Genomic DNA, 24075 nt, shown 5'->3' with positions numbered 1-24075 from the left:
TATTACACGGCGACAAAAATAAGACATAATCATACATCATGTCTTATTTTTGTAGCTCCCCATGTCAAAGACAGGGAAGTCAAATGTTTCATGCAGAAAAAAATATAGGCTGAACAATGGGACTGTTGGGGCGGGGCCAAAAACATCTGCTCAAATTAACAGTATTAATCGGCCAGGCGAGGTGGCTCACGCCTGTAATCCCAGCACTTTGGGAGGCCGAGGTGGGTGGAACATCTGAGGTCATACATATGTGAAACCCCATCTCTACTAAAAACACAAACATTTGCTGGGCGTGGTGGCGGGCGCCTGTAATTCCAGCTACTCGGGAGGCTGAGGCAGGAGAATCGCTCGAACCCGGCAGGCGGGGTTTGCGGTAAGCCGAGATCGCGCCATTGCACTCTAGCCTGGCCGAAAGAGCAAGATTCCGTCTCAAAACAAAAACAAAAACAGTATTAATGAAATGTAGTACAACCCTCAAGCCCTACTATTAACACTTGGGGCAGAATCCAGGCCCAGTCTCCCGCTCGGATTCAGAACATCTTCCGGACTCACTGGCCCTAGGGCATCAGCTACCTCGGACAGCATCGTTTTGTGAAAATACCGCCCACCAGCCCCACGACAGGGAAAGAGTCGGGCAACACCCATGAGCACGCCAGTTCCCTGAGACTTCCCTCAGCTAGGGTCCGCCGTTTCCTAGTGCGTGCACAGCCGCCCTCAGGTCACCTTCACTACAGGGCGAAGGACCCCGTGGGAACTCGCAGGCCTCGCCACTCGTTCCTCGCGCGTTCATGGAGGGGTGCCTAGAGAGAAGACCTGCGTGGCAAAAACCTAAACGAAGAGATGAGGGGCATGGAGAGGAGTAGAAAAAGACCAGAAACATAACAGTGGGAGGAGATGTTAGTTTCCTTTATAACTTTTGTTACTGGCGGTAGCAGGGAAGTTAGAAATGGTTTTAAAACAAATTTCAGACAGGCATTTTCCAAAGGCAAGCCTGGAGCGCGCGGATCTATACAACTGCGGAAGGCCCTGTTTCCGGTCCTTTGCGCCTGCGCTCTTGCAGCCAAGAAGGCGGGAGGCCACAGCAGAGAGAAGCCTGCAACCGGAAGTGAAGGCAGATTTCCCTCCTTCGTCGCTGTTGCTGCCGCCATACGCGCTCTCCCTGCTTAGGTAAGCTTTGGTCTTCGCTACAATCCGTTTTCATCTGCGCTTCTCCGCACCCATCCCGTCACATGGGTTCCTGATACCCTTTTCACAGGCGATGGTCTGATCGCTGGGGCCTAGTTGGTTCGTTATTTCTGTAGCCTGCATCCCTTTCGAGAGCAAATAGCTCCTGGGGGGAGGAAGGGTAGCTAAGGGGGGGCCCAATCCAAGATGGTGTCCTCGGCGCCATTGTGTTCGCTTTGCTCCCTTCATCCAGTGAGTTCTTCTCATATTGGAGGCCTCATCATCAATGAGAGGCGGCGCTAGGCGTCCCTTAGTCTTGGTATTTGCGGAGGGCGGGGCTCTTCTCACCTTCCTTGTCCTTTCTTGGGCCATTTCTCGGCCCACGGTGGGACTGGGAGGAGGAGCCGGTTTCTAGGCCCAGTTGGATTTTTCTCACTTCGACTTGCCCAGCCTAATTTGGAGTGCCTTCCAAGTGTTTACGATTGGTGTCATTGTATGTTTCTTCGAAAGGAGTCTCACCTTCATAGCGCAGCAGTGATGTGAGACCACTTGGTAAAGATTTTGTTGAAGCCTGGGTGGGGATTGCCTTTCTCTGTCAACTCTTAGCTTTCTTATTGTAGGGTGGAGACGTGAAATTTTTGTTGTTGTTGCCGAGCCATTTGTCTTGCACTGCCCCCCCCGCCATGCTAATTACACAAGGATATCTTAATGGAAGGGAGGGTACTGAGAAGTGGGAGGTGGACGGCGGCCATATGATGTTTTCATTTCGAAAGGTGAGCGCTTTGCGCAGTGATGACCCTCATCTATCACCCTTGACTGATGGCTGCTGAGTTAGGCATCTGCACGTTGGGATTATAATAGAGAAAGCACGGTCCTTTGAGGATTTTTCGGACTCTGTCATCTCCATTTTCCACTTCTCTGAATTATTAGTAATATTTTATCCTTTATTATCTATTCTGTTTCCTCCTTGTTAAAGATCAAGAATTTATAAGTTAGTCTTCCCGTTCCAATTATTCTGGTTTCTGCTACTAGGATTGCTAATCTTGTTGGGATCCTGTGTCCTAAGCACTTTCCCTGGGACTGCTTTTTCTATTCTGTTTGCTTTTCGCTCGTATGTTCTGTATCTGTTTTTCTTTCCAGTTAAAAGTTTCCTAGTTTAGGGAAGGTGGGAACTGGGAATGGAAAAGAGGAGGTGAAGGCTCTGCTCATGACTAAGTCTTGCTTCCCTCCCCCCCCCACCCCCCGCAGCACTTCTGTTAGAAACTAGTACTAGTATCTTTGCTTTCCTTTGCTGTTCCTCAACCCCCTAATTTTCACCCCTTGTTTTCACCTATTTTCCAAGAACCCATCCAGAGCCCCCTTCCCTTTTTCCCCTGCCGGCCCAGTTATGGCAGAGAACGATGTAGACAATGAACTCTTGGACTATGAAGATGATGAGGTGGAGACAGCAGCTGGGGGAGATGGGGCTGAGGCCCCTGCCAAGAAGGATGTCAAGGGCTCCTATGTCTCCATCCACAGCTCTGGCTTTCGTGACTTCCTGCTCAAGCCAGAGTTGCTCCGGGCCATTGTCGACTGTGGCTTTGAGCATCCATCAGAAGGTAAATTTTCTTTTGGGCATGTATGCTCATTAGGCTCTTTAAGGATAATAAAAAGATGCGTTCGTTGTTGCTCAGGTGGTAAAGGTTTATACTTAAGGATAGATCAGGGGCAGTTGCAGTGGCTCATTCCTGTAATCCCAGCACTATGGGAGGCCAAGGTAGGAGAGGGTCAGTTGAGCTCAAGAGTGCAGGAGAAACCTGGGAAACATAGGGACTCCTGTCTGTATAAAACGTTCAAAAATTAGCCAGGTGTGGTGGTGCACACATGGAGAGGTGTGGCAAGCCAGGGGAGGATTGCTTGGGCCCTGAAGGTTGGGGCTGTAGTGAACCATTATTGCACCACTGTACGCCAGCCTGGGTGACAGCGAGGGAAAAAATATCAGGAGATAAGTATCAAAAACAATTTTGGATATAGGAGGCTTATACAGGTTTATGGTTTCTTTTGTGATAGCAACAAAGGTTAGTGATCCAAGAGTAACTTACAGGTCTGCTATTCCTTCTTGTGACTGGCTTGTCTGTTTTTTTTTTTCCACCCCAAGACAGAGTCTTGCCCCGTCTCCAGGCTGGAGTGCAGTGGCGTGATCTTGGCTCACTGCACCCTCCGTCTCCTGGGTTCAAGTGATTTTCCTTCCTCAGCCTCTAGAGTAGCTGGGACTACAGGCGTGCACCACCATGCCTGGCTAATTTTTTGTATTTTAGTAGAGATAGGTTTCATCATGTTGTCCAGGATGGTCTCGATCTCTTGACTTCATGATCTGCCCACCTCGGGCTCCCAAAGTACTGGGATTAAGGCATGAGCCACTGGACCTGGCCTTGTCTGCTTATTTTTAATTTTGTCACTTCTAATTTGAAATTTCCAGAAAGCTCCTGGTTGGACCTGTAGGCCCCCTTTGTTGGGCCAGGCCACCTGTGGTCTCTGGAAGCCTCTATGACTGGTTTAAAGATGACTGGCTTCTGGGTCAGGTACCAAGTCCTTCATTTTGTTCAGGGTTGCAGTTAAGTGACCCAAAGTATGGCAGCCTAAGTAGGAAAAATGACCTGAGGCAGGTGTTCAAATGTCATGAATTGTTACAGATTAAGAAAAATAAGGACAGAGTCAGGAGCATTGAAGGTGATCAGTTGATAGATGCAAGGGAGTTGTTAGTAGGACTGGGAAGGCCTGGACCCAGAGGAGGTAAAGCTAGGAGGAATTAGGAGTGTCTGATTTTGAGGTGAATGTGGTTGAAGGAGCAGAGAGAGGTAGAAAGAGTCTGGAAGTTGGCAAGAACCAGGTAAATACTAGACTTTGAGAATTGAGTGGTAAGAAATGGGGTTGGCATGATGAAAAAGGTGGTACAGTTATCTGGAGACTGAAGTCTAATTTATCTTTCCTCCCCCCTTTTAGTCCAGCATGAGTGCATCCCTCAGGCCATTCTGGGAATGGATGTCCTGTGCCAGGCCAAGTCGGGCATGGGAAAGACAGCAGTGTTTGTGTTGGCCACACTGCAACAGCTGGAGCCAGTTACTGGGCAGGTACATTTGGGGAGAGTGCTGGGGAAGGGATTTTGGTTAGGATTATAAGGGAAGGGTGTTTTTGTCCTAGCTACATGATGCTTGCAGAGCCATGAGCACATAACCTCTGTTACCCTTGACAACCTGACAGCTGTGGGAAATGTTCTGTTGCAAGCATAGAGTTCATGATTTAGATCACAGAATTTAAGTCATTTATCATTGGCCAGGTGTATATTTTTGTGACAATCACTTCCCTAGAGGAGATAATGAAGGGCTGTACTTAAACTGTGTGTCTCCATCTGCTTCCTGCCTAAGGTGTCTGTGCTGGTGATGTGTCACACTCGGGAATTGGCTTTTCAGATCAGCAAGGAATATGAGCGCTTCTCTAAATATATGCCCAATGTCAAGGTAAGTCAAGGTAAAGAGACCTGAGAGTGAGGATGTGGCAAGTTGGAGAGATGAGAAACTTTTAATTTTGGAGAAACTATGGTTTGCCATGGTTTAACAGAGTGTTAAGATCCTGTGTAACAGGAGGATTCATAAGTGGGCTATGGATGATGCTCAAGACCACCCTTTTCTTACTACTTCATACTGAATTGAATCCTATCAGTTTGTTAATTTTGAGGTGTGTGTCAGAGAAAGCTGGAAACTTTAAAAACAGCTCCAGTGGTGTGAATTTTGAGGATTCTGGCCAAGCATGGTGGCTCATTCCTGTAATCTCAGTACTTTGGGATGGCAAGGTAGGTGGATCACTTGAGGTCAGGAGTCCGAGACCAGTCTGGCCAACATGATGAAATCCTGTGTATGAAAAATGCAAAAATTAGCCTGGCGTGGTGACTTGTACCTGTAGTCCCACCTACTTGGGAGGCTGAGGTGAGAGAATCGCTTGGACCCGGGAGGCAAAGTTTGCAGTGAGCTGAGCTTGTGCCACTGCACTCCAGCCTGGAGGACAGTGAGACTCGGTCTCAAAAAAAATTTTTTTTTTGAAGTTTAAGTTAAGCATTTTTGGCAAGAATGCCGTATCTCCTGTTACGCCACAAATCTGGTTGACCTATTTTTTTTTTTTTTTTTTGAGGCGGAGTTTTGCTCTTGTTACCCAGGCTGGAGTGCAATGGCGCGATCTCGGCTCACCGCAACCTCCGCCTCCTGGGTTCAGGCAATTCTCCTTCCTCAGCCTCCTGAGTAGCTGGGATTACAGGCACACGCCACCATGCCCAGCTAATTTTTTGTATTTTTAGTAGAGACGGGGTCTCACCATGTTGGTCAGGCTGGTCTTGATCTCTTGACTTCGTGATCCACCCGCCTCGGCCTCCCAAAGTGCTGGGATTATAGGCGTGAGCCATCGCGCCCGGCCTGACCTATATTTTTTACTTTATTTTCATTTTATTTCGAGATGGAGTCCTGCTCTGTCCCCCAGGCTGTGAGTGCAGTGGCGCGATCTTAGCTCACTGCAAACTGTGCCTCCCAGGTTCAAGTGATTCTCCTGCCTCAACCTCCCGAATAGTTGGGACTACGTAGTGCCATCACGCCCAGCTAATTTTTGTATTTTTAGTAGTGACAGGGTTTCGCCTTGTTGGCCAGGCCAACCTCGAACTCCTGATCTCAAGTGAGCCACCTGCCTTGGCCTCCTAAAGTGCTGGGATTACAGGCGCGAGCCATCGCGCCTGGCCTCGTTAGTGATTTTAGATTTACAGTAGGATTAGTGTCATGACAGTTTGATTACATGGCTGTTCTTTTCCCCCTTGAAACCAGAAAGTAGTTTCTGGTGTTACTTGATAGTGTACCAAGGCCCAGATGCCTAATTAACTGTTCACCTAATGCTTTTAACATGGTGTGATAATATTTAGCCCAAAGCAATAATTTCATGGGGTTTGTGTGGAGATTCTGGGTTTATTTAGGATAACTTGATGTTCTGTGTGTTTTTTGTGGTACTTTACACTCATGTGGTGATTTCTTGCTGTTGTTTATTTATTGCTATATTACTATTTGAGACAGAGTCTTGTTCTGTTACCCAGGCTGGAGTGCAGTGGCACGATCTGAGCTCACTGTAACCTCTGCCTCCTGGGTTCAAGTGATTCTTGCTGCCTCAGCCTCCCGAGTAGCACCCGCTACTGCGCCTGGCTAATTTTTGTATTTTTAGTAGACATGGGGTTTCTTCATCTTGGTCAGGCTTGTCTTGAACTCCTGACCTTGTGATCCATCCACGTTGACCTCCCAGAGTGCTGGGATTACAGGCGTTAGCCACTGCATCCAGCCTGTTTTTATTTTTTAATTATTTCCTGAGATGGAGTCTCGCTCTGTTGCCCAGCCTGGAGTGCAGTGGCTTGATCTCTCCTCACTGCAACTTCTGCCTCCCAGGTTCAAGCGATTCTCCTGCCTCAACCTCCTGGGTAATTTTTGTATTTTTAGTAGAGATGGGGTTTCACCATGTTGGCCAGGCTGGTCTTGAACTCCTGGCTTGAAGTGATCCGCCTGCCTCGGCCTCCCAAAGCGCTAGGATTACAGGTGTGAGCCACTGAGCCCAGCCTTATTTTTATTTTTATTTTTTGAGACGGAGTATCCCTCTTGTCACCCATGCTGGAGTACAGTGGTGAGATCTTGGCTCACCGCATCCTCTGCCTCCAGGTTCAAGTGATTCTCGTGCCTCAGCCTCCCGAGTAGCTGGGATTACAAGAAGTGCCACCATACCTGGCTCCTTGATTTTTTAAATGAAGCCTGGCCTCATAAATGAAGGAAGATGGTTAGATTAAGTCAGAAGAACTGAATTCTTGTCCTGACTGCTCTGAGTAGTCGTGTAACTTTAGGCAATCACTTTTGTTTATTAACTTCAGTGTTTGGTGGGGGGACATAAAATTTTTAAATTAGGTGACCTCTAAAAGTTTGTTGTAGTTTTGAAACATGCCAAAAATTGGTTTAGCTCAAACTGAGAGTGGGAACCCTGGGGGGATTAGACTCTTTCCTTCCTTGTTTTTGAAACTCTTTGCTCTTGGCTCGGTAGGTTGCTGTGTTTTTTGGTGGTCTGTCTATCAAGAAGGATGAAGAGGTGCTGAAGAAGAACTGCCCGCATATCGTCGTGGGGACTCCAGGCCGTATCCTAGCCCTGGCTCGAAATAAGAGCCTCAACCTGAAACACATTAAACACTTTATTTTGGATGAATGCGATAAAATGCTTGAACAGCTCGGTGAGTGGCAGTGCTGGGGCTTGGCTAATGCTGGGGAGTTGTTCTTTGGAGCCAAATGATGTTTATTTGAAACAGGAGCACCTCAGTGCAAGGACGACTCTTATCTATCACCCATGACTGATGGCTCTGGGTTCCCTGGTTTGTTTTTATTCTTTTAAGCACAGTAAAGGGTGTCATCTATCATCTTTCTACGATTTTTTTTTTTTAACCTTTGAGAATAGGGGACTTTGATAATTTTAGGCATACTTCGTCACCACCACTACCCTTTCCATTATAGATTTCTATACTGGGAGTCATAGGGGAGATTCTAAACTGAAGGGGAAGACCGTCTACCCTTACGGCATCTCCAGCACAACATACAGTCAGAATTTATACCTGAATAAGTTTCTAGACTCAGGTTTGGGATTAATGTAGAGAATGTTTGTAGGAGTTTGTGTGATGTGGTATTCTAGTGTGCTAAGTGGGGTTAATGAAGAAAGATTTTTCTGTCAGAAGTGAATCTTGGTGAATGAGAGTGGGGATGGACATAGGCTCCAGAGAAAAATTATTACAAATGATCTTTGGCAATTCAGTATGGCGAGCTATAAAGGCAGGCTCCAGGTAGAGATGTTATATTTGTCCAACTGGATAGAAAAGTGATCCAGAGGGTCATAGATGAACTTTGATAGCTGGAATGTAATACGTGCTTGATACTTGTAGTCTGCTGAAGGCTAGCCTGGGCTTGGGCAGGAAAGAGTTGGGCCTGTAAAGCATGTTTTAAAGGCCTTATGCCTGAGAGTGTCTGCACAGGGTTTTATCCCCATTTTACAGTTATGAACTTTGGGGTTTTTATCTTATTTCTTGCTTAGTTAAAACAAACAGTTGGAATATGATTCCAATGCTTAATTCCAAGTTCATTGCAGTCTTCACCTCACTGGGAAGTCTACCTTTAATCTGTATCATACCTGCTTATTTTCTCCTACAATTTTCTTTCTTGTTCTCGTAGACATGCGTCGGGATGTCCAGGAAATTTTTCGCATGACCCCCCACGAGAAGCAGGTCATGATGTTCAGTGCTACCTTGAGCAAAGAGATCCGACCAGTCTGCCGCAAGTTCATGCAAGATGTAAATACCCTTCTACCTTCTCTCCCTCCACTCCCCGCCCGCTGCCTCCTTCCCTTCCTCGCCCTCTTCCTCCAGACTCCCTTGTCATTCAAGTGCCAAGAAGGCGGCTTGTGCCCAGCTGGGAGTAATGACTCCTTGAAGAAACATACAGAAGCAGAGACAGCTAGTGTTAGGGTCTGCGCGGGTGCCAGGGAAACTCCGGAAGACTTGGTCGGGTTAATGTGAGAGCGGGTAGTGTTCGACTTTTTCTCAAAAATCACAACATTTTTGAACCTCTTCTCCCCTTGGGGGAGGGCAGGATTTTTCTGCCCTACCACCCACCCATCGTCTCTTACGTGCCCCCTACAGCCACGCACCCTCAAGGTGGCATCGAGCATACAGCTGGAGCCTTCTGCTCACCAAAACTCCTACTTCCCGGTGGCAGGAGAGCAAGAGAGGGACAGACAGATGGCAGGGCATGTCCAAAAGAAGAGCATCAGCACAAATGAATCCTCCCCTTCCCCACCTCCAGGGGTGGGGGCCTTTGGCACCTCAATCCCCGATACCCTACTCCTTCCACCCACATCTCCTTGCACCCATCCGGAACCTCGGTTGATGTGAGCCGGCAACAGAGAAGCACCGTGGCGCGGCGAGGGAATGCGGACGGCACCCAGCGGTGGATGGCGGCAGCGGAGGCCGCGGGGAAACCTGACCAGGAAGCTGAGGACCAAACCAGCCTCTTTTTCCGTTCCCGGTTTTTTTCCTGAACCCAACGCGTGCCGTGCCCCGTTTCCCCCCATATGTGTTGGGGAGGGGTGTCCTGAATGGGGTGGTAGATTTTTTTTTTCTTTTTCTTAAAAAATTTTTTTTTTAAAATACTCAGAGGAGAGGGACATAGGAAAGGTAAAGTGGATGTAATCGGGTGGGTGTTAGGGTTTGGGGCTAGGTGGGTCCGAATGCATAAGCAGTGGAGTGTGTTCTTCCCCTCCCTGCAGTGTTCCTTCCCGTGAGATAACTCTTTATCTGTATTTGGGGCTAGAATAAAATTTGAAGGAGGCCATGGAACTTGTCTTTAAAAAGCCTGCCTTGGCTGGGCATGGTGGCTCACCCCTAATCCCAGTGCTTTGGGAGGCCCAGGTGGGAAGATTACTTGAGCCCAATGAGACTAGCATAGGCAATGTAGTGAGACCTTGTCTCTACCAAAAAAGCTGGGTGTAGTGGCACATGCCTGTGGTCCCAGCTACTTGGGAGGCTGAAGCAGGAGGGTTTGCCTGAGCCCAGGATGTGGAGGCTGCAGTAAGCTGTAATGGTGCCATTGTACTCCAGCCTGGGTGATAGAGGCCCTGTATCAAAAAAAAAAGAAAAGAAAACCTGCCTTGTTTTTTTTCTATAACACTTGCATCATTTCCTATTTTGGCCTCTGGGTCGTCATGTTAACCATCTTCCCCAAGGTTGTATAAAAAGTGTTAGGAAGGCCGGGCGCGGTGGCTCAAGCCTGTAATCCCAGCACTTTGGGAGGCCGAGACGGGTGGATCACAAGGTCAAGAGATCGAGACCATCCTGGTCAACATGGTGAAACCCCGTCTCTACTAAAAATACAAAACATAGCTGGGCATGGTGGCGCGTGCCTGTAATCCCAGCTACTCAGGAGGCTGAGGCAGGAGAATTGCCTGAACCTAGGAGGCGGAGGTTGAGGTGAGCCGAGATTGCGCCATTGCACTCCAGCCTGGGTAACATGAGTGAAACTCCATCTCAAAAAAAAAAAAAAAAAAAAGTGTTAGGAAAGTTGGGTTTTGGAGTTGTGCTAATTTCTGTATGTTACTTTCCTCCCCTTCAGGGGGTCTTTGTTGTTTTAAAGATGAATGCAGTGAGGTGTGGTGGTATGTGCCTGCATTCCCAGCTATTCAGGAGACTGAAACAGGAGGATCACTTGAGCCCAGGAATTTGAGGCTATAGTGTGTTACGATTGTGGCTGCGAATAGTCACTGCACTCCAGCCTGGGCAACATACATCCTGTCCCTTTAAAAAATGCATATCTGCTGCTCTGAATTTGGTTTTTAATTCCACTTACTGATACCTTCCCTGTAAGCCTGTAGATGGTTTAATTCATAGTCAAGAGACAGTCTCATCTAAAACTACCCTGTTCTGGTCTGACAGCAAGTTACTCATCTTGAGTAATTTTTTGTTTCTCCGTAAGTGGCATTTTGACTGTCCATTTTAGCATTCGGATCTTAAAAGACATCCACTTTCCTAATGTACATGTGATTCTCTTAGTTGAAGTAGAAGAATCAAATGGAGCAGTCGTCCTCCCCCTCCACCCAATGTTCTTACAAGCAACTCTGATGAAATTATTCTGACCTTGAGTCATTGCCTCTCATCATTTCCCAGATGTTCGGGCCTTGCTCTCCCTTTGAGAGTCATCTCCCATTTTCTTTCTTCTCCCACCTCTATTTGAGGTAGTGGCATCTATGCCATTGGGTGGTTTCACTGCTCCTTTATGTCCTTTGCAAAGTTTCTTTCCCGTGATAGTTTTTGGGCAGTCTTAAAACTCATCTGATAGGAAGGAAATTAGATGTAATATGAGAAAGACCACAGTAAAATGTGGGTATTTTTGGGAATGGGGTGGGGTTTTCAATCTTCTCTTTCCTCCTCCCCATCCCCCCATGGGGTGTATTGGAGATCAACTTCCTCCACCCCCCCAGGTTTAACCCCCCCACTCTGCCCTCCTCCCGTTCCCCACCCCCTTCCTCCCCCCCCAGCCAATGGAGATCTTCGTGGATGATGAGACGAAGTTGACGCTGCATGGATTGCAGCAGTACTACGTGAAACTGAAGGACAACGAGAAGAACCGGAAGCTCTTTGATCTTCTGGATGTTCTTGAGTTCAACCAGGTCAGTTACACGTCTAGTAGGGGGATGAGCATTGGAGCACTCCAGCTGTAGCAGAAACCTGAGTCTTAAGTATACTTTTATTGAAACCACATGTGTGATGTGGCAGAGAATGGTGAGGGTATAAATAGAGAGGCTGAGCATGAGCAAGATGGAAGCTGCTTTTCTGTTCTGTGGCTGGCATGGATATGTCCTCAACCTCAAGGAAAATAAACTTCAAAAATTAAGATCCTTGGCCAGGCATGGTGGCTTATGTGTGTGATCCCAGCTTAGCACTTTGGGAAGCTGAGGGAGGTGGATCACTTGAGCCCAGGAGTTTGAGACCAGCCTGGGCAACGTGGTGAAACTTCATCACTACAAAAGAAGAAAAAAATTAGCCAGGTGTGGTGGTGTATGCCTGTAGTCCCAGATACTCCAGTGGCTGAGGTGGGAGGATAGCTTGAGCCCAGGAGATTGAGGGTGCAGTGAACTGTGATTACACCACTATGCTCCAGCTTGGGCAATAGAGGGAGACTGTCTCCAAAAAAAAAAAAAGTCCTTGAAAGGTTTTAGGAAGTTGTTAAAAGTCTTAAAACAACTTCTGGGGGACATGTTAGGGCTCTTAATTATTCAATTCTTCTAATACTGCTTAAAAGAAGCATTTCTGGCTTGGTGCAGGGCAGTGGCTCATGCCCATCATTCCAGTACTTTGGGAGGGAGAGGCTGAGGCAGGAGCATTGCCTGAGCCCAGGACTTCAGGACCAGTCTGGGTAACATAGGGAGAACCCCATCACTACAAATAGAGGGAAAAAAAATAGTAGCTGGGTGTGGTGGGTGGTATGCACCTGTGGTCCCAGCTGCTTGGGATGGTGAGGTGGAAGGATCTCTTGATCCCAGGAGGTGGAGGCTGCAGTGAACCACGATTGCACCACTGCAATCCAGCCTGGGTGACAGGGAGACACCATCTCAAAAAAACATTTCATTAATATACTTGTGAGTGGTCTATTTGCATTAAAAACTACTTTCTAGCCGGGCACGGTGGCTCAAGCCTGTAATCCCAGCACTTTGGGAGGCCGAGGCGGGTGGATCACGAGGTCAAGAGATCGAGACCATCCTGGTCAACATGGTGAAACCCCGTCTCTACCAAAAATACAAAAAAATTAGCTGGGCATGGTGGTGCATGCCTGTAATCCCAGCTACTCAGGAGGTTGAGGCAGGAGAATTGCCTGAACCCAGGAGGCGGAGGTTGCGGTGAGCCAAGATCGCGCCATTGCACTCCAGCCTGGGTAACAAGAGCGAAACTCCGTCTCAAAAAAAAAAAAAAAAAAAAAAAACTACTTTCTAGAATTAGGATAGCTCCCTTAGGTTTAGTATTTTGGTGAGCAGGAATATCAGTCACTCCTCCAGATCTTAATTCTAGTTTTTTACCACTTTTTCATGAGGCGACCTCATCCTTGCCACCTGCCATGTCTGGCAATTTTGGTTTCTGAACTCTGCTACCTCAGAGGACAGCCTCCTTAGGTAAAAATCAGTGCTGAGAAAAAGTTGTATTTCCTCTTCTGCTCTAAATACATAGTGGGGGAACAAGAGATGAAGAGGAATTCCTGAGAACACAATTACTGGAAACTCCCGTCTCCCACATAATGTCTCTCACACCATGGACCCCTATTCTCCAATTCCTGGTCCCCCTCCCCCCCACCCCGCAGGTGGTGATCTTTGTGAAGTCTGTGCAGCGGTGCATTGCCTTGGCCCAGCTGCTGGTGGAGCAGAACTTCCCAGCCATTGCCATCCACCGTGGGATGCCCCAGGAGGAGAGGTGAGTTGAAGATGGGAAAGATGTTTTATGTCCTTGGGAGAAAAAGACAATTGAGAGAAGGGAGTCTCAACATTTTTTAAATTTCCTTTCTCACAAAGGCTTTCTCGGTATCAGCAGTTTAAAGATTTTCAACGACGAATTCTTGTGGCTACCAACTTATTTGGCCGAGGCATGGACATCGAGCGGGTGAACATTGCTTTTAATTATGACATGCCTGAGGATTCTGACACCTACCTGCATCGGGTAAGCCCCACATGCTAAAGAAATCCTGTTCTCCCATTACCTTCTTTTCTATATCTTTTTGTGCATTACATCTTCATCCCTGCCTCTGGGAGTCTCTTTCCTCTTGGGTCCTCAGTACTACCCTCTGTCTCCTTTCCAGGTGGCCAGAGCAGGCCGGTTTGGCACCAAGGGCTTGGCGATCACATTTGTGTCTGATGAGAATGATGCCAAGATTCTCAATGATGTGCAGGATCGCTTTGAGGTCAATATTAGTGAGCTGCCTGATGAGATAGACATCTCCTCCTACAGTGAGTACTGATCTCATGAAACCCTTTAGATCTTCCCTATTCCTTAGTGTATTGGTCCTAAATCCCATCATCTAGGTCATGGGCACCTGATGTGTAATGGACACTTGACCGGTTCATGTCCCCTGGCCTTTGAAGCTGTGTTGGGATATTTTCCTGACCTGTGTGTGGGGTCTTTGTCTTCTCTCATATTACTTCCCTTCCCTCACCCGCATGTCTGTCCTCTGAACCCATACAGTACACCAGCATCTGCATGTGTACTGTGTGTTCCTGCCTTGCTTTCTCCCTTTTCTTGCCTTATTCTGACCATGCTACTTTTTTTCCTCAGTTGAACAGACACGGTAGAGGACTCGCCCATTCTGGAATGTGACTGTCTGGCCTTCAGGAGAGGACATCAGGGTGGGGGTGAAGGAGACACTACTGCCCCCATCCCTGACAGCCCCCACCCCATGGCTTCCGTCTTTTGCATCACCACCACTCCTGAACCCCCATTTCTGATTTGTCAGAATTTTTTTTTTAACAAAACTAAAAATGAAACACACGTGTCTGTGGTATCTGTAAGTGCTTCGTCCTTTTATTATATTTGGGGTGAGTTTATTTTAGGTCATGGTCCTAAATAAATTCCCTGTAAGGCCTGAGTGCCCTGCTGTAAGGTCAAAGGGAGATGGGACTAAGACTGCAGAGCCCTGGCTCCCCCACTACCTGCCAATTGCCTGTGCTTTGTGAGGGTCTCTTCTGCTTTCTCTGGTCTGAGAGAGGCTTGGATGTTTCTGATCCCGAAGCTCCAGGGGGGTGGCGCACAGTATTTCCAGTGCCAGAGGGTGCTGTGGGCACTGGGGAAAGCCTAGGCACTGCCTTCCAGGCTCTCTCGGTGCCGCCTCATCTGTTCCTTCAGCTTCTGGATCTTGAGCACCAGGGCTTGGGCCTCCCAGGCTCCTTCCTGCCCTTCCAGGAGCGCCTGGTATAGCTCCAGCTGCTGCTCCAGCAGCTGCTCAGCTTGGGCCAGCTCAGCTGTGCGGTGGGTCCCAGGGCCCTGGTAGGGGAAGTAGGGGAGGGAGCATCAGCCAGGGGAGGGGTCAGAGGCCCTGGGAAGTGAGAAATTCCACCCTCCCTATCTGTTTTTGACCCAGTAGCCTTTACTGAGAAGCCCAGGGAGCTCCCTCTCTTGGGCATAGGCCTCTGCAGGGCAGGTAGAGATCCCTGGCCCAGAGGCTGTAACCAGATGCCTTGAACAAGGATATGGGGTCACTGGAAAGGACTGGCTGCCCCTTTCTGCTAAGAAATAATTAACTGTTAGGTGAGGGGGAATTCCTGTTCAAGGACTTTGTGGACTGTGCTGCTGTGGATAGGGGTGGGGGAAGGGTGCTCAGAGTTCTGGGCTGGGGGAGGGGAGGAGAAGAGCTCGTAGCTGAACTAAAGAAGATGCAGGAGTAAGGGTGGTGCAGGGTGAGATTGACATTTTTTTCCCCCACCTCAGTACAAACTCAAACCCTCTGTCCCTACCCTTGGTGCCACTTACCCTGGGAGGGGACGTCATCTCATTGCCTCTGGAGCTGGTCTCTTCCATGCTTGCCTTGGAGCTTTGGGAGCAGCACCCACGGGAGCCCTGGGGTGGCAGGGACCAGGAGGGCAGGAGGAGACGAAGGAAATGGCACCGAGAGAGCCAGGACAGAGGGAGGACCATGGCGGGTGACCTGGCAGGGAGCTGTCTGAGCTGCCCAACAGCCACCAGGAACTGGTTCCCTCCAGGCCTTGGCCTCACTTCAGTGCCTGGCCCTGCCCAGGCCCCGTTCCCCAGCCCTGCCCCTGCCCCACTCTGCCCCCACCTCTCCCAGCCTACCCCCAGACAGAGTCCAGGAACACTTCCTGATGTGCAAAATGTTCCTGCTAGTTTAGGCAGAACTTGCTTTAGAGTGCCTGTGCCCAGCCTACCACAGGTTGTTTTTTTGTACTGTCCTAAAGTGTTTATTAGGTATGAATTTTACAAACATTATTTATATTAGTGGTAGCTGTGGAGCTGGAGAGGATTGTGCCTTCTCCAAGCTGCATGGCAAGAGCCACCAATAGCGTGGTAGAACTTCAGCCCTTTCCAAGACCACGGCTCTTTGGGCCTGCAGATGTCAGCACATGTGTCTTCTGTGCTTGTGGACTGCATTGGTGATCCACTGGGTGTCAGGTTTCCTTCTGATAGTGTTATGGAATGGATCAACTAGGATAACCCCCAAAAAATTTGTACATGAATCTTCAACCCAGTAAGAAGTACTCAGAGCTCCACAGTGGCATCCAGCTTGCTCCTCTGCAACAGACTGAAGACTGAGCAAACCAGCTGGTTAACTCCATGATAGGCTTGTAACTTGTGTTCTTTCTTTTTTTTTTTTTGAGATGGGAGTCTTGCTCTGTCGCCAGGCTGGAGTGCATGGCGCAATCTTGGCTCATTGCAACCTCTGCCTCCTGGGTTCAAGCAATTCTCTGCCCCAGCCTCTCTAGTAGCTGGGATTACAGGTGCCCACCACCACACCTGGCTAATTTTTGTATTTTTAGTAGAGATGGGGTTTCACCATGATGGCCAGGCTGGCCTTGAACTGACCTCGTGATTTACCCACCTCCGCCTCCCAAAGTGTTGGGATTACAGACATGAGCCACCATGCCTGGCAGCTTGTATTCTTAGGAACTGGGTTTTCGGCCACCAACAAACTTATGTATAATGTAACCTTGCTTGGCTGTAGCCCAGTAGTGTGCTTTATCAGACTGGGTGGGGATCCCTGTGGAGAGCAGAGAGCTGGTGGTACTGCCAGCAGCAGACCCTTAGAAGAAAGCGCATGAAATCAGACTGCTGCTTCTTCCAAAGCTCCTGGATGTACTTGTGTGCATCATCTTAGCTTACCCTGCTGCCAGACAGAAAGAAAGGCTACCGTAGGTCTTGTGTCTTTCTTAACACTCTTTTCTCACTTCTCCACTCTGCAAGATGGGAATTACATCACTGGTTCGCACCTGAGGAAATTGGCTCAGATGGTTTTGTTCGACACTCAATGGGCAAGTGTCTATTGGGGCCAGCTCTGGGCTAGATGTGCTTGAGGCTCCACAGCTGGTGGTTGGAAGGTCCTGGAGGGTTCATGTCCAGGTCCACCTGACTTGAAAACTCATCCTGACCTTGCTTAAGTGCTGATTCCCCTTTCGCCAATGCTACTCTTTTATTTTGCTTCCCTCTATTGTTCTTTGCAGACGCTGTTTTTATTTACATCAATCTGTAAATAAATGGGAGGTTTGTGGCAACCCTGTGTCAAACACATCAAGCAGGTCTGTTGGTGCAGTTTTTTCCAACGGCGGACAGACATGTATCTGTGTCACGCTGTGGTAATTCTCAAAACGTTTCAAGCTTTTTCATTATTATACCTGTTACAGTGAGCTGTAATTAGTTACTGAAGTTAACTATTGTGATTGTTTTGGAGCACCATGAGCCACACTCATATAAGACAGTGAACTTAATGGAAAAATGTGTGTGCTGTGACTGCGTCACCAACTGGTCATTCTCCCGGCTCTGCTTTCCCGGCCCTCCCTATTCCCTGAGGCACAACAGTATTGAAAGGAATAATCCATGAGGCAAATGGCAAACGTCATTGCCTTATTTTAAGAAGTTGTCAAAGCAGCCTTCAGCAACCACGCCCTGATCTATGGAGGCAAGACCCTCCCCCAGCAAAAAGAGGTTTAGCTGAAGCCTCAGGTGATTGTTAGCATTTGTTTAGTAATAAAATATTTTAAAATTAAAGTATATGGCTGGGCATGGTGGTTTATGCCTGTAATCCCAGGACTTTGGGAGGCTGAGGCGGGTGGATCACTTGAGGTCAGAAGTTCAAGATCAGCTTGGCCAACATGGTGAGATCCCATCTCTACTAAAAATACAAAAATTAGCTTAGCCACGTGTGGTGATGGGCTCCTGTAGTCCCAGCTACTGGAAGGCTAAGCAGGAGAATCGCTTGAACTCAGGAGACGGAAGTTGCAGTGAGCCAAGATTGTGCCACTGTACTCCAGCCTGGGCTACACAGTGAGACCCTGTCTTAAAGAAAGAAAAAAAAATTATACACAGTTTTTTTGTACACAATGTTACTGTACACTTAACAGACTGCAACATAGTGCAAACATAACTTTTAGACACAATAGGAAACTAGAAAGTTTGTGTGACTTGCTTTGTTGCCATGGTCTGGTGACAAATCTGCAGTATCTCTGAGGTATGCCTGTAATTTCCCTTTCCCTCTTCTTGCTAGCCCAGAATGACCTTGTTTCTTGTCCCTGTCTAGCCTACTCTGGTAGGTCTGGAAACTTTGTATCCCTGGTAACCTTGGCTCCTGGCATATGACACTGGTACAGGCCTCAAGCTCTGTTGGACTAATGAGGCTCCCCCCACACCTCTTGAAACTAGAACCAAAGTCCTGTGCACACACCGTGCATGTGTGAGCCTGTGCGGAGATGTCGGAGATGTCGCCTTCCTGCAGGGTGTTCTGAAGAGGTGTCCTGTTGTGACTGGAGGACACAGCCACTGGCCTGGAGGCAGAGGTGGCTCAGAAGGGAGTGGCTTGTTCCAATTGTGATCATCTGGAAACAGGAAGGTCTATAGAAAACCATGCGTCAGAAGACAGGATTGCTGGAGAGTGCACAACTGCTAGCCAGCTCGCTATCCAGGTATCACTCTGCACTGGGAGGGAAGGTGGCCTTTGCCATGGTGTAGAAGTCCAGGAACCAGGCAGGGAGGCTTTCCCAGTGGTCAGTGCTTCTCACAGTTGGGGGCCGAAGCACTTTAGATGAGGCCAAAGACTTCACATTCCTCATTAGCTGACTTTTCCCCACTTAAGTGGAAAAAGAACCCAGAACCTTTGTAAAACTTTTAGGGGAAAAGGGCTTTCCCTTTTGTCTCTTAGTGGTATGGTTATGCATGACTTATACTTTAATCGCAATGCGTACACAGCTTAAAAGTCTATTTTTTTTTTTTTTTGAGACAGAGTCTCAGCTTGTCACCCAGGCTGGAGTGCAGTGGCGTGATCTCAAGTCACTGCAACCTCTGCCTCCAGGGTTCAAGCTATTCTCCTGCTTCAGCTTCCTGAGTAGCTAGGATTACAGGTGTGCACCACCACATCCGGCTAATTTTTGTATTTTTAATAGAGACGGAGTTTCACCATGTTGGCCAGGCTGGTCTGGAAGTCCTTTACCTCAAGTAATCTACCCACCTCGGCCTCCCAAAGTGCTGGGATTACAGACGTGAACCACCACGCCTAGCCATTCCTTACTATCTGAAAACGCAAGTATGATCACACTATTTTTCTTAAAACTCACGTTGACATTTAATTGCTATCCTAGTGGTATGAAGATGTGGGATCTTTAGGAGTTGATTAGGTTGAATGGATTAATGCCATTGTATGGGATGATACAAAGTATCAGTTCAGCTTCTTTGCCCTCCCACCACTCACCAGGGATGATACTGCAGCCAGGCCCTCATAGGATGCCAATGCTATGCTCTTGGACTTCCCAGCCTCCAGATTTGTGGGAAATACATTTCTTTTCTTTATAAATAACCCAGTCTGTGCTGGGTGTGGTGACTCACGCCTGTAATTCCAGCACTTCGGGAGGCCAAGGTGGATGAAAGGCTTGAGCTCAGGAGTTTGAGACAGCCTGGGCAACATGGCAAAACCCCATCTCTACAAAAAATACAAAAATCAGCTGGGCGTGGTGGTGCACACCTGTGGGCCCAGTTACCTAGGAGGCTGAGGTGGGAGGATCATTTGAATCTGGGAGGTGGAGGTTGCAGTGAGTCCAGATTGTGCCACTGCACTGAAGTCTGAGAGACAGAGTGAGATCCTGTCTCAAAAAACAACAAAATAAATTAGCCGGTCTGTAATATTCTGGTATAGCAGCAGACAATGGACGAAGACACCTAGATTATGTTTTTTTTTTTTTTTTTTAATTGTTGTTTTTGTTATTCCTGAGTCTTGATAGAGTCTTAATCAGATGAACATTCTGGCCTGGCCTCTGCAGGAGGGACCTGTCTTCAGCCAGGGACAAGAGCGGATTAAGGCTAGCATCATCCATAGGGTCAAGGGGCTGCAGAGCCCCCTGAGGCCAGTGTGCTGATGAGCCCTTCAATACTGTATCCTACCTAGTGGATTGGCAGGACTGGGTGACTGATAGGAATCATTGTTGCCTCCATGGGAAAGTCTTATGGAGATGGTGGCTGAGGGATATTGAAGTTTAGCCATTACATTACAGTGAGAGAGATTATACTACTAAGTGTCAGAGACCTGCTGGGCACTTTCTGTTACTGCCACAGGTGGCTTTCACAGCAGCCTTTCAAGAGAGCTCTTTTTACTTTTCTTGCACATGGCTGTCCAGTTGTTCCAGCATCATTTGCTGAAAAGACTATCTTCTCTCTATTGTATTGTCTTTGCTCCTTTGTATTTATGTGGGACTATTTCTTGGCTGTCTATTCTGCTCAAGTGGATCAATTTGTCTATTCTTTGCCAATGCTACTCTTTCCTTCTAAAATTAATTTTTCAACCGACAAAAAGTGTATACATTTATGGTGTACATCGTGTTTATATATATATATAATACATACACATGCATACACACGTTGTGGAATGGATAAACCAAGCAATTTAATAACATGTACATTACCTCACATATTTTTTTTGTGTGTGATGAGAATGCTTAAAGCCATTCTCATTTTATTTTGAAATATACAATATGTTGTTATTAAGTTTAGTCACCATAAGGTATAATAGATCTCTTGAACTTATTCTTCCTAACTGAAATCTTGTGTTCTTTGGCTAACATCTCCCCAATTCCCCCACCTCCCAGACTCTCATAACCACCAGTTTACTCTCTATTTATGAGTCTGACTTTTTTCTATACTCCACATATAAGTGAGATTGTATTTGTCTTTCTCTGCCTGGCTTATTTCACTTAACATAATGTCTTCCAGTTTCATCCATGTTGTTACAAATGACAGGATTTTGTTTTTCAAGGCCGAATAGCATTCCATTGTGTATATATACCACATTTTCTTTATCCATTCACTGATGGACACTTAGGTGGATTCAATATCTTGGCTATTAAGAATAATGCCGCAGCTAGGTGCAGTGTCTCGTGCCTGGAATCCCAGCTACTTGAGAGGCTGATCGCTTGAGGCCAGGAGTTCAACAGAAGCCTGGGCAACATAGAGAGACTCTGTCTCTAAAGAAAAAAAAAGAATAATGATGCATTAAACACAGGAGTGCAAATACCTCTTCAACATATTGATTTCATATCCTTTGGACATACACTCATTAGTGGGATTGCTGGACCATATGGTATTTCCATTTAAAAAATTTTTACAGACTCTCCATACTGTTTCCAACAACGGCTATGCTATCCCCACCCTGTCTTGATTACTGTGGCTTTATAGGAAGTCTTGAAGTCAGGTATTGGTGGTACTTTGACTTTGTTTTTCTTCTATATTGTGTAGGCTAGGCCTTTGCTTCTCCATATAAAGTTTGAATCAGTTTGTTAATATCCACAAAATATCTTACTGAGGATTTTTATTGAGATTGCATTGATTCCACAGATCAAGTTGGAAAGAACAGATACGTTAATGATATTGAGTCTTCCTGACTATGAATATGGAATATCTCTCCATTTATTTAGTTCTTTGATTTCTTTTTTTTTTTTTTTTTTTGGGATGGAGTTTCGCTCTTGTTACCCAGGCTGGAGTGCAATGGCGCGATCTCGGCTCACCGCAACCTCCGCCTCCTGGGTTCAGGCAATTCTCCTGCCTCAGCCTCCTGAGTAGCTGGGATTACAGGCATGCACCACCATGCCCAGCCAATTTTTTTGTATTTTTGGTAGAGACGGGGTTTCACCATGTTGACCAGGGTGGTCTCGATCTCTTGACCTCGTGATCCACCAGCCTTGGCCTCCCAAAGTGCTGGGATTACAGGCTTGAGCCACCATGCCTGGCAGTTCTTTGATTTCTTTTGTCAGAGTTTTGTAGTTTTGTTCATATAGATCTTGTACATATTTTGTTAGATTTGTACCTAAGAGTTTTATTTTTGGGGGTGCTAATGTAAGTGGTATTGTGTTTTAAGTGGCGAACTCTGGGCCATGCGCAGTGGCTCATGCCTGTAATGCCAATACTTTGGGAGGCCGAGGTGGGTGGATCGCAAAGTCAGGAGTTTGAGATCAGCCTGGCCAACATGGTGAAACCCTGCCTCTACTAAAAATACAAAAATTAGCCGGGTATGGTGGTGTGTGCCTGTAATCCCGGCTACTTGGGAGGCTGAGGCAGGAGAATTTCTTGAAACTGGGAGGCAGAGGTTGCAGTGAGCTGAGATCGTGCCACTGCACTCCAGCCTCAGTGACGGAGCAAGACTCTGTCTTGGGAAAAAAAAAAGTAAATGGTAAATTCTACATGCTCATTGCTGGTACATAGAAAAGTGATTGGCTTTTACATATTAACTTCATATCCTGCATCCTTGCTATAATTGCTTGTGAGTTTCAGGAGTTTTTTATGTGTGGATTCTTTTTTATTTTCTACATAAACAATATCATCTGTGAACAAAGACAGTTTTATTTCTTCTTGCACATGTGTATACCTTTTAGTTCCTTTTCTTGTCTTATTGCATTAGCTAGGACTTCTAGTACCATGTTGGAAAGCTGTGTTGAGAGGGTCACTTCTGCCTTGTCCTGATCTTAGCAGGCAAGCGTTTAATTTCTCACCATTAAGTGTGATGTTAGCTGTGGATGTTTCATAGATTTTGTTTTTCAAGTTGAATAAGGTCTCTATTCCTAGCTTGCTAAGAGATTTTATTTTTTTTATCATCATGCATGGGTGTTGGCTGTTGTCAAATGCTTTTTCTGCCTCTATTGATATTACCATGTGATTTTCTTCTTCAGCCCATTGATGTAAAATCAACATTAATTGATTTTCAAATGTTGAAGTAACTTTGCATACCTGGGATAAATCCCACTTGGTCATGGTGTATTGTTCTTTTCACACATTGTGGATTTGATTTGCTAGCATTTTGCTGAGGATTTTTGCATCCACGTTCATGAGAGATATTGGTCTGTGCTTTTCTTTTTTTTGTAAAGTCTTCATCTGCTTTTGGTATTTGGCTAATGCTGGCCTCATGGAATGAGTTAGAAAGGATTCCCTCATGGAATCCTGGCCTCATGGAATGAGATAGGAAGTGTCTGTCTTAGCTTTGCCGAGGCTGCCGCCCCAAGCCCCTTACCATCAGCCCTGGTCAACCACATTGTGTTCAACGTCGCTGTTGGCAGTGAGCCCTTGGGCTGCGTCTTCTTCGAGCTGTTTGCAGACAAGCTTCCAAAGACAGCAGAAAACTTTCGTGCTCTGAGCACTGGAGAGAAAGGATTTGGTTATAAGGGTTCCTCCTTTCACAGAATTATTCCAGGGTTTCTGTGTCAGGGTGTTGACTTCTCATGCCATAATGTTACTGGTGGCAAGTTCATCTATGGGGAGAAATTTGATGATGAGAACTTCCTCCTAAAGCATACAGGTCCTGGCATCTTATCCATGGCAAATGCTGGACCCAACACAAATGATTCCCAGTTTTTCATCTGCACTGCCAAGACAGAGTGATTGGATGGCAAGCACATGGTCTTTGGCGAGGTGAAAGAAGGCATGGTTATTGTGGGCGCCATGGAGTGCTTTGGGTTCAGGAATGGCAAGACCATCAAGAAGATCACCATTGCTGACTGTGGACAACCCTCCTAAGTTTGGCTTGTGTTTTATCTTTTTTTTTTTTTTTTTCTTCTTTTTAGAGATGGAATTCACTCTTGTTGCCCAGGCTGGAGTGCAATGGCGAAATCTCAGTTCACTGCAACCTCCGCCTCCTGAGTTCAAGCGATTCTCCTGCCTCAGCCTTCCAAGTAACTGAGATTGCAGGCACCCACCACCACATCTGGCTAATTTTTGTATTTTCAGTAGAGATGGGGTTTTGCCATGTTGGCCAGGCTGGTTTCAAACTCCTGACTTCAGGTGATCTGCCCGCCTCAGCCTCCCAAAGTTAAATCTATCATTATTCAAAACAAATTTAATTAAAAGTGAAAGGAGACCAGGCACAGTAGCTCATGTTTGTAATCCAGCCCTTTGGGAGGCTGAGGCGGGAGGATTCCTTCAGCCCAGGAGTTTGAGAGAAGCCTGGGCAACTTAGTGAGACATTGTCTCTATAAAAAAAAAAATTAGCCGGGCGCGGTGGCTCAAGCCTGTAATCCCAGCACTTTGGGAGGCCGAGGCGGGTGGATCACGAGGTCAAGAGATCGAGACCATCCTGGTCAACATGGTGAAACCCCGTCTCTACT

General features: G+C 47.0%; 2 protein-coding genes, 2 non-coding genes and 1 pseudogene across 5 annotated transcripts; 4 read left to right on the top strand and 1 right to left on the bottom strand.

Annotated features, from left to right (window-relative positions):
- Positions 1-661: 661 nt before the first annotated feature.
- Positions 662-14285, top strand: DDX39B (DExD-box helicase 39B). Of its 2 annotated transcripts, none has more exons than XM_032269068.1 (11): positions 662-1167; positions 2507-2762; positions 4147-4274; positions 4569-4661; positions 7252-7435; positions 8421-8539; positions 11278-11409; positions 13092-13201; positions 13300-13444; positions 13584-13731; positions 14057-14285. In XM_032269068.1, the coding sequence occupies exons 2-11, from the start codon at positions 2552-2554 to the stop codon at positions 14071-14073; spliced, it is 1287 nt and encodes a 428-aa protein (XP_032124959.1). In that variant the 5' UTR covers positions 662-1167; positions 2507-2551; the 3' UTR covers positions 14074-14285. The 2 variants fall into 2 exon arrangements, with proteins under 2 accessions (XP_032124959.1, XP_032124958.1); XM_032269067.1 differs by having other exon boundaries at positions 2413-2762.
- On the top strand, positions 1912-1989 carry LOC116543514. The gene has a single exon (XR_004265596.1). It is a non-coding gene; the product is annotated as a small nucleolar RNA SNORD83 (small nucleolar RNA).
- LOC116543515 lies at positions 7486-7561 on the top strand. Its single transcript, XR_004265597.1, has one exon. It is a non-coding gene; the product is annotated as a small nucleolar RNA SNORD83 (small nucleolar RNA).
- Positions 14276-15459, bottom strand: MCCD1 (mitochondrial coiled-coil domain 1). Its single transcript, XM_032269069.1, has 2 exons — positions 15248-15459; positions 14276-14761 (listed from the first exon to the last, which is right to left on the bottom strand). Exons 1-2 carry the CDS (start codon positions 15410-15412, stop codon positions 14573-14575), a joined length of 354 nt encoding a protein of 117 aa, XP_032124960.1. The 5' UTR covers positions 15413-15459; the 3' UTR covers positions 14276-14572.
- Positions 15460-19725: 4266 nt separating this feature from the next.
- On the top strand, positions 19726-23488 carry LOC116543465 (annotated as a pseudogene).
- The last annotated feature ends 587 nt before the right edge of the window (positions 23489-24075 follow it).

This window comes from Sapajus apella, unplaced genomic scaffold (assembly GCF_009761245.1).
Source record: "Sapajus apella isolate SASKATOON/1434 unplaced genomic scaffold, GSC_monkey_1.0 scaffold188, whole genome shotgun sequence".
In the NCBI taxonomy this organism is placed as follows: Eukaryota; Metazoa; Chordata; class Mammalia; order Primates; family Cebidae; genus Sapajus; species Sapajus apella.
This window is presented reverse-complemented; position numbering and strand designations above follow the sequence as displayed.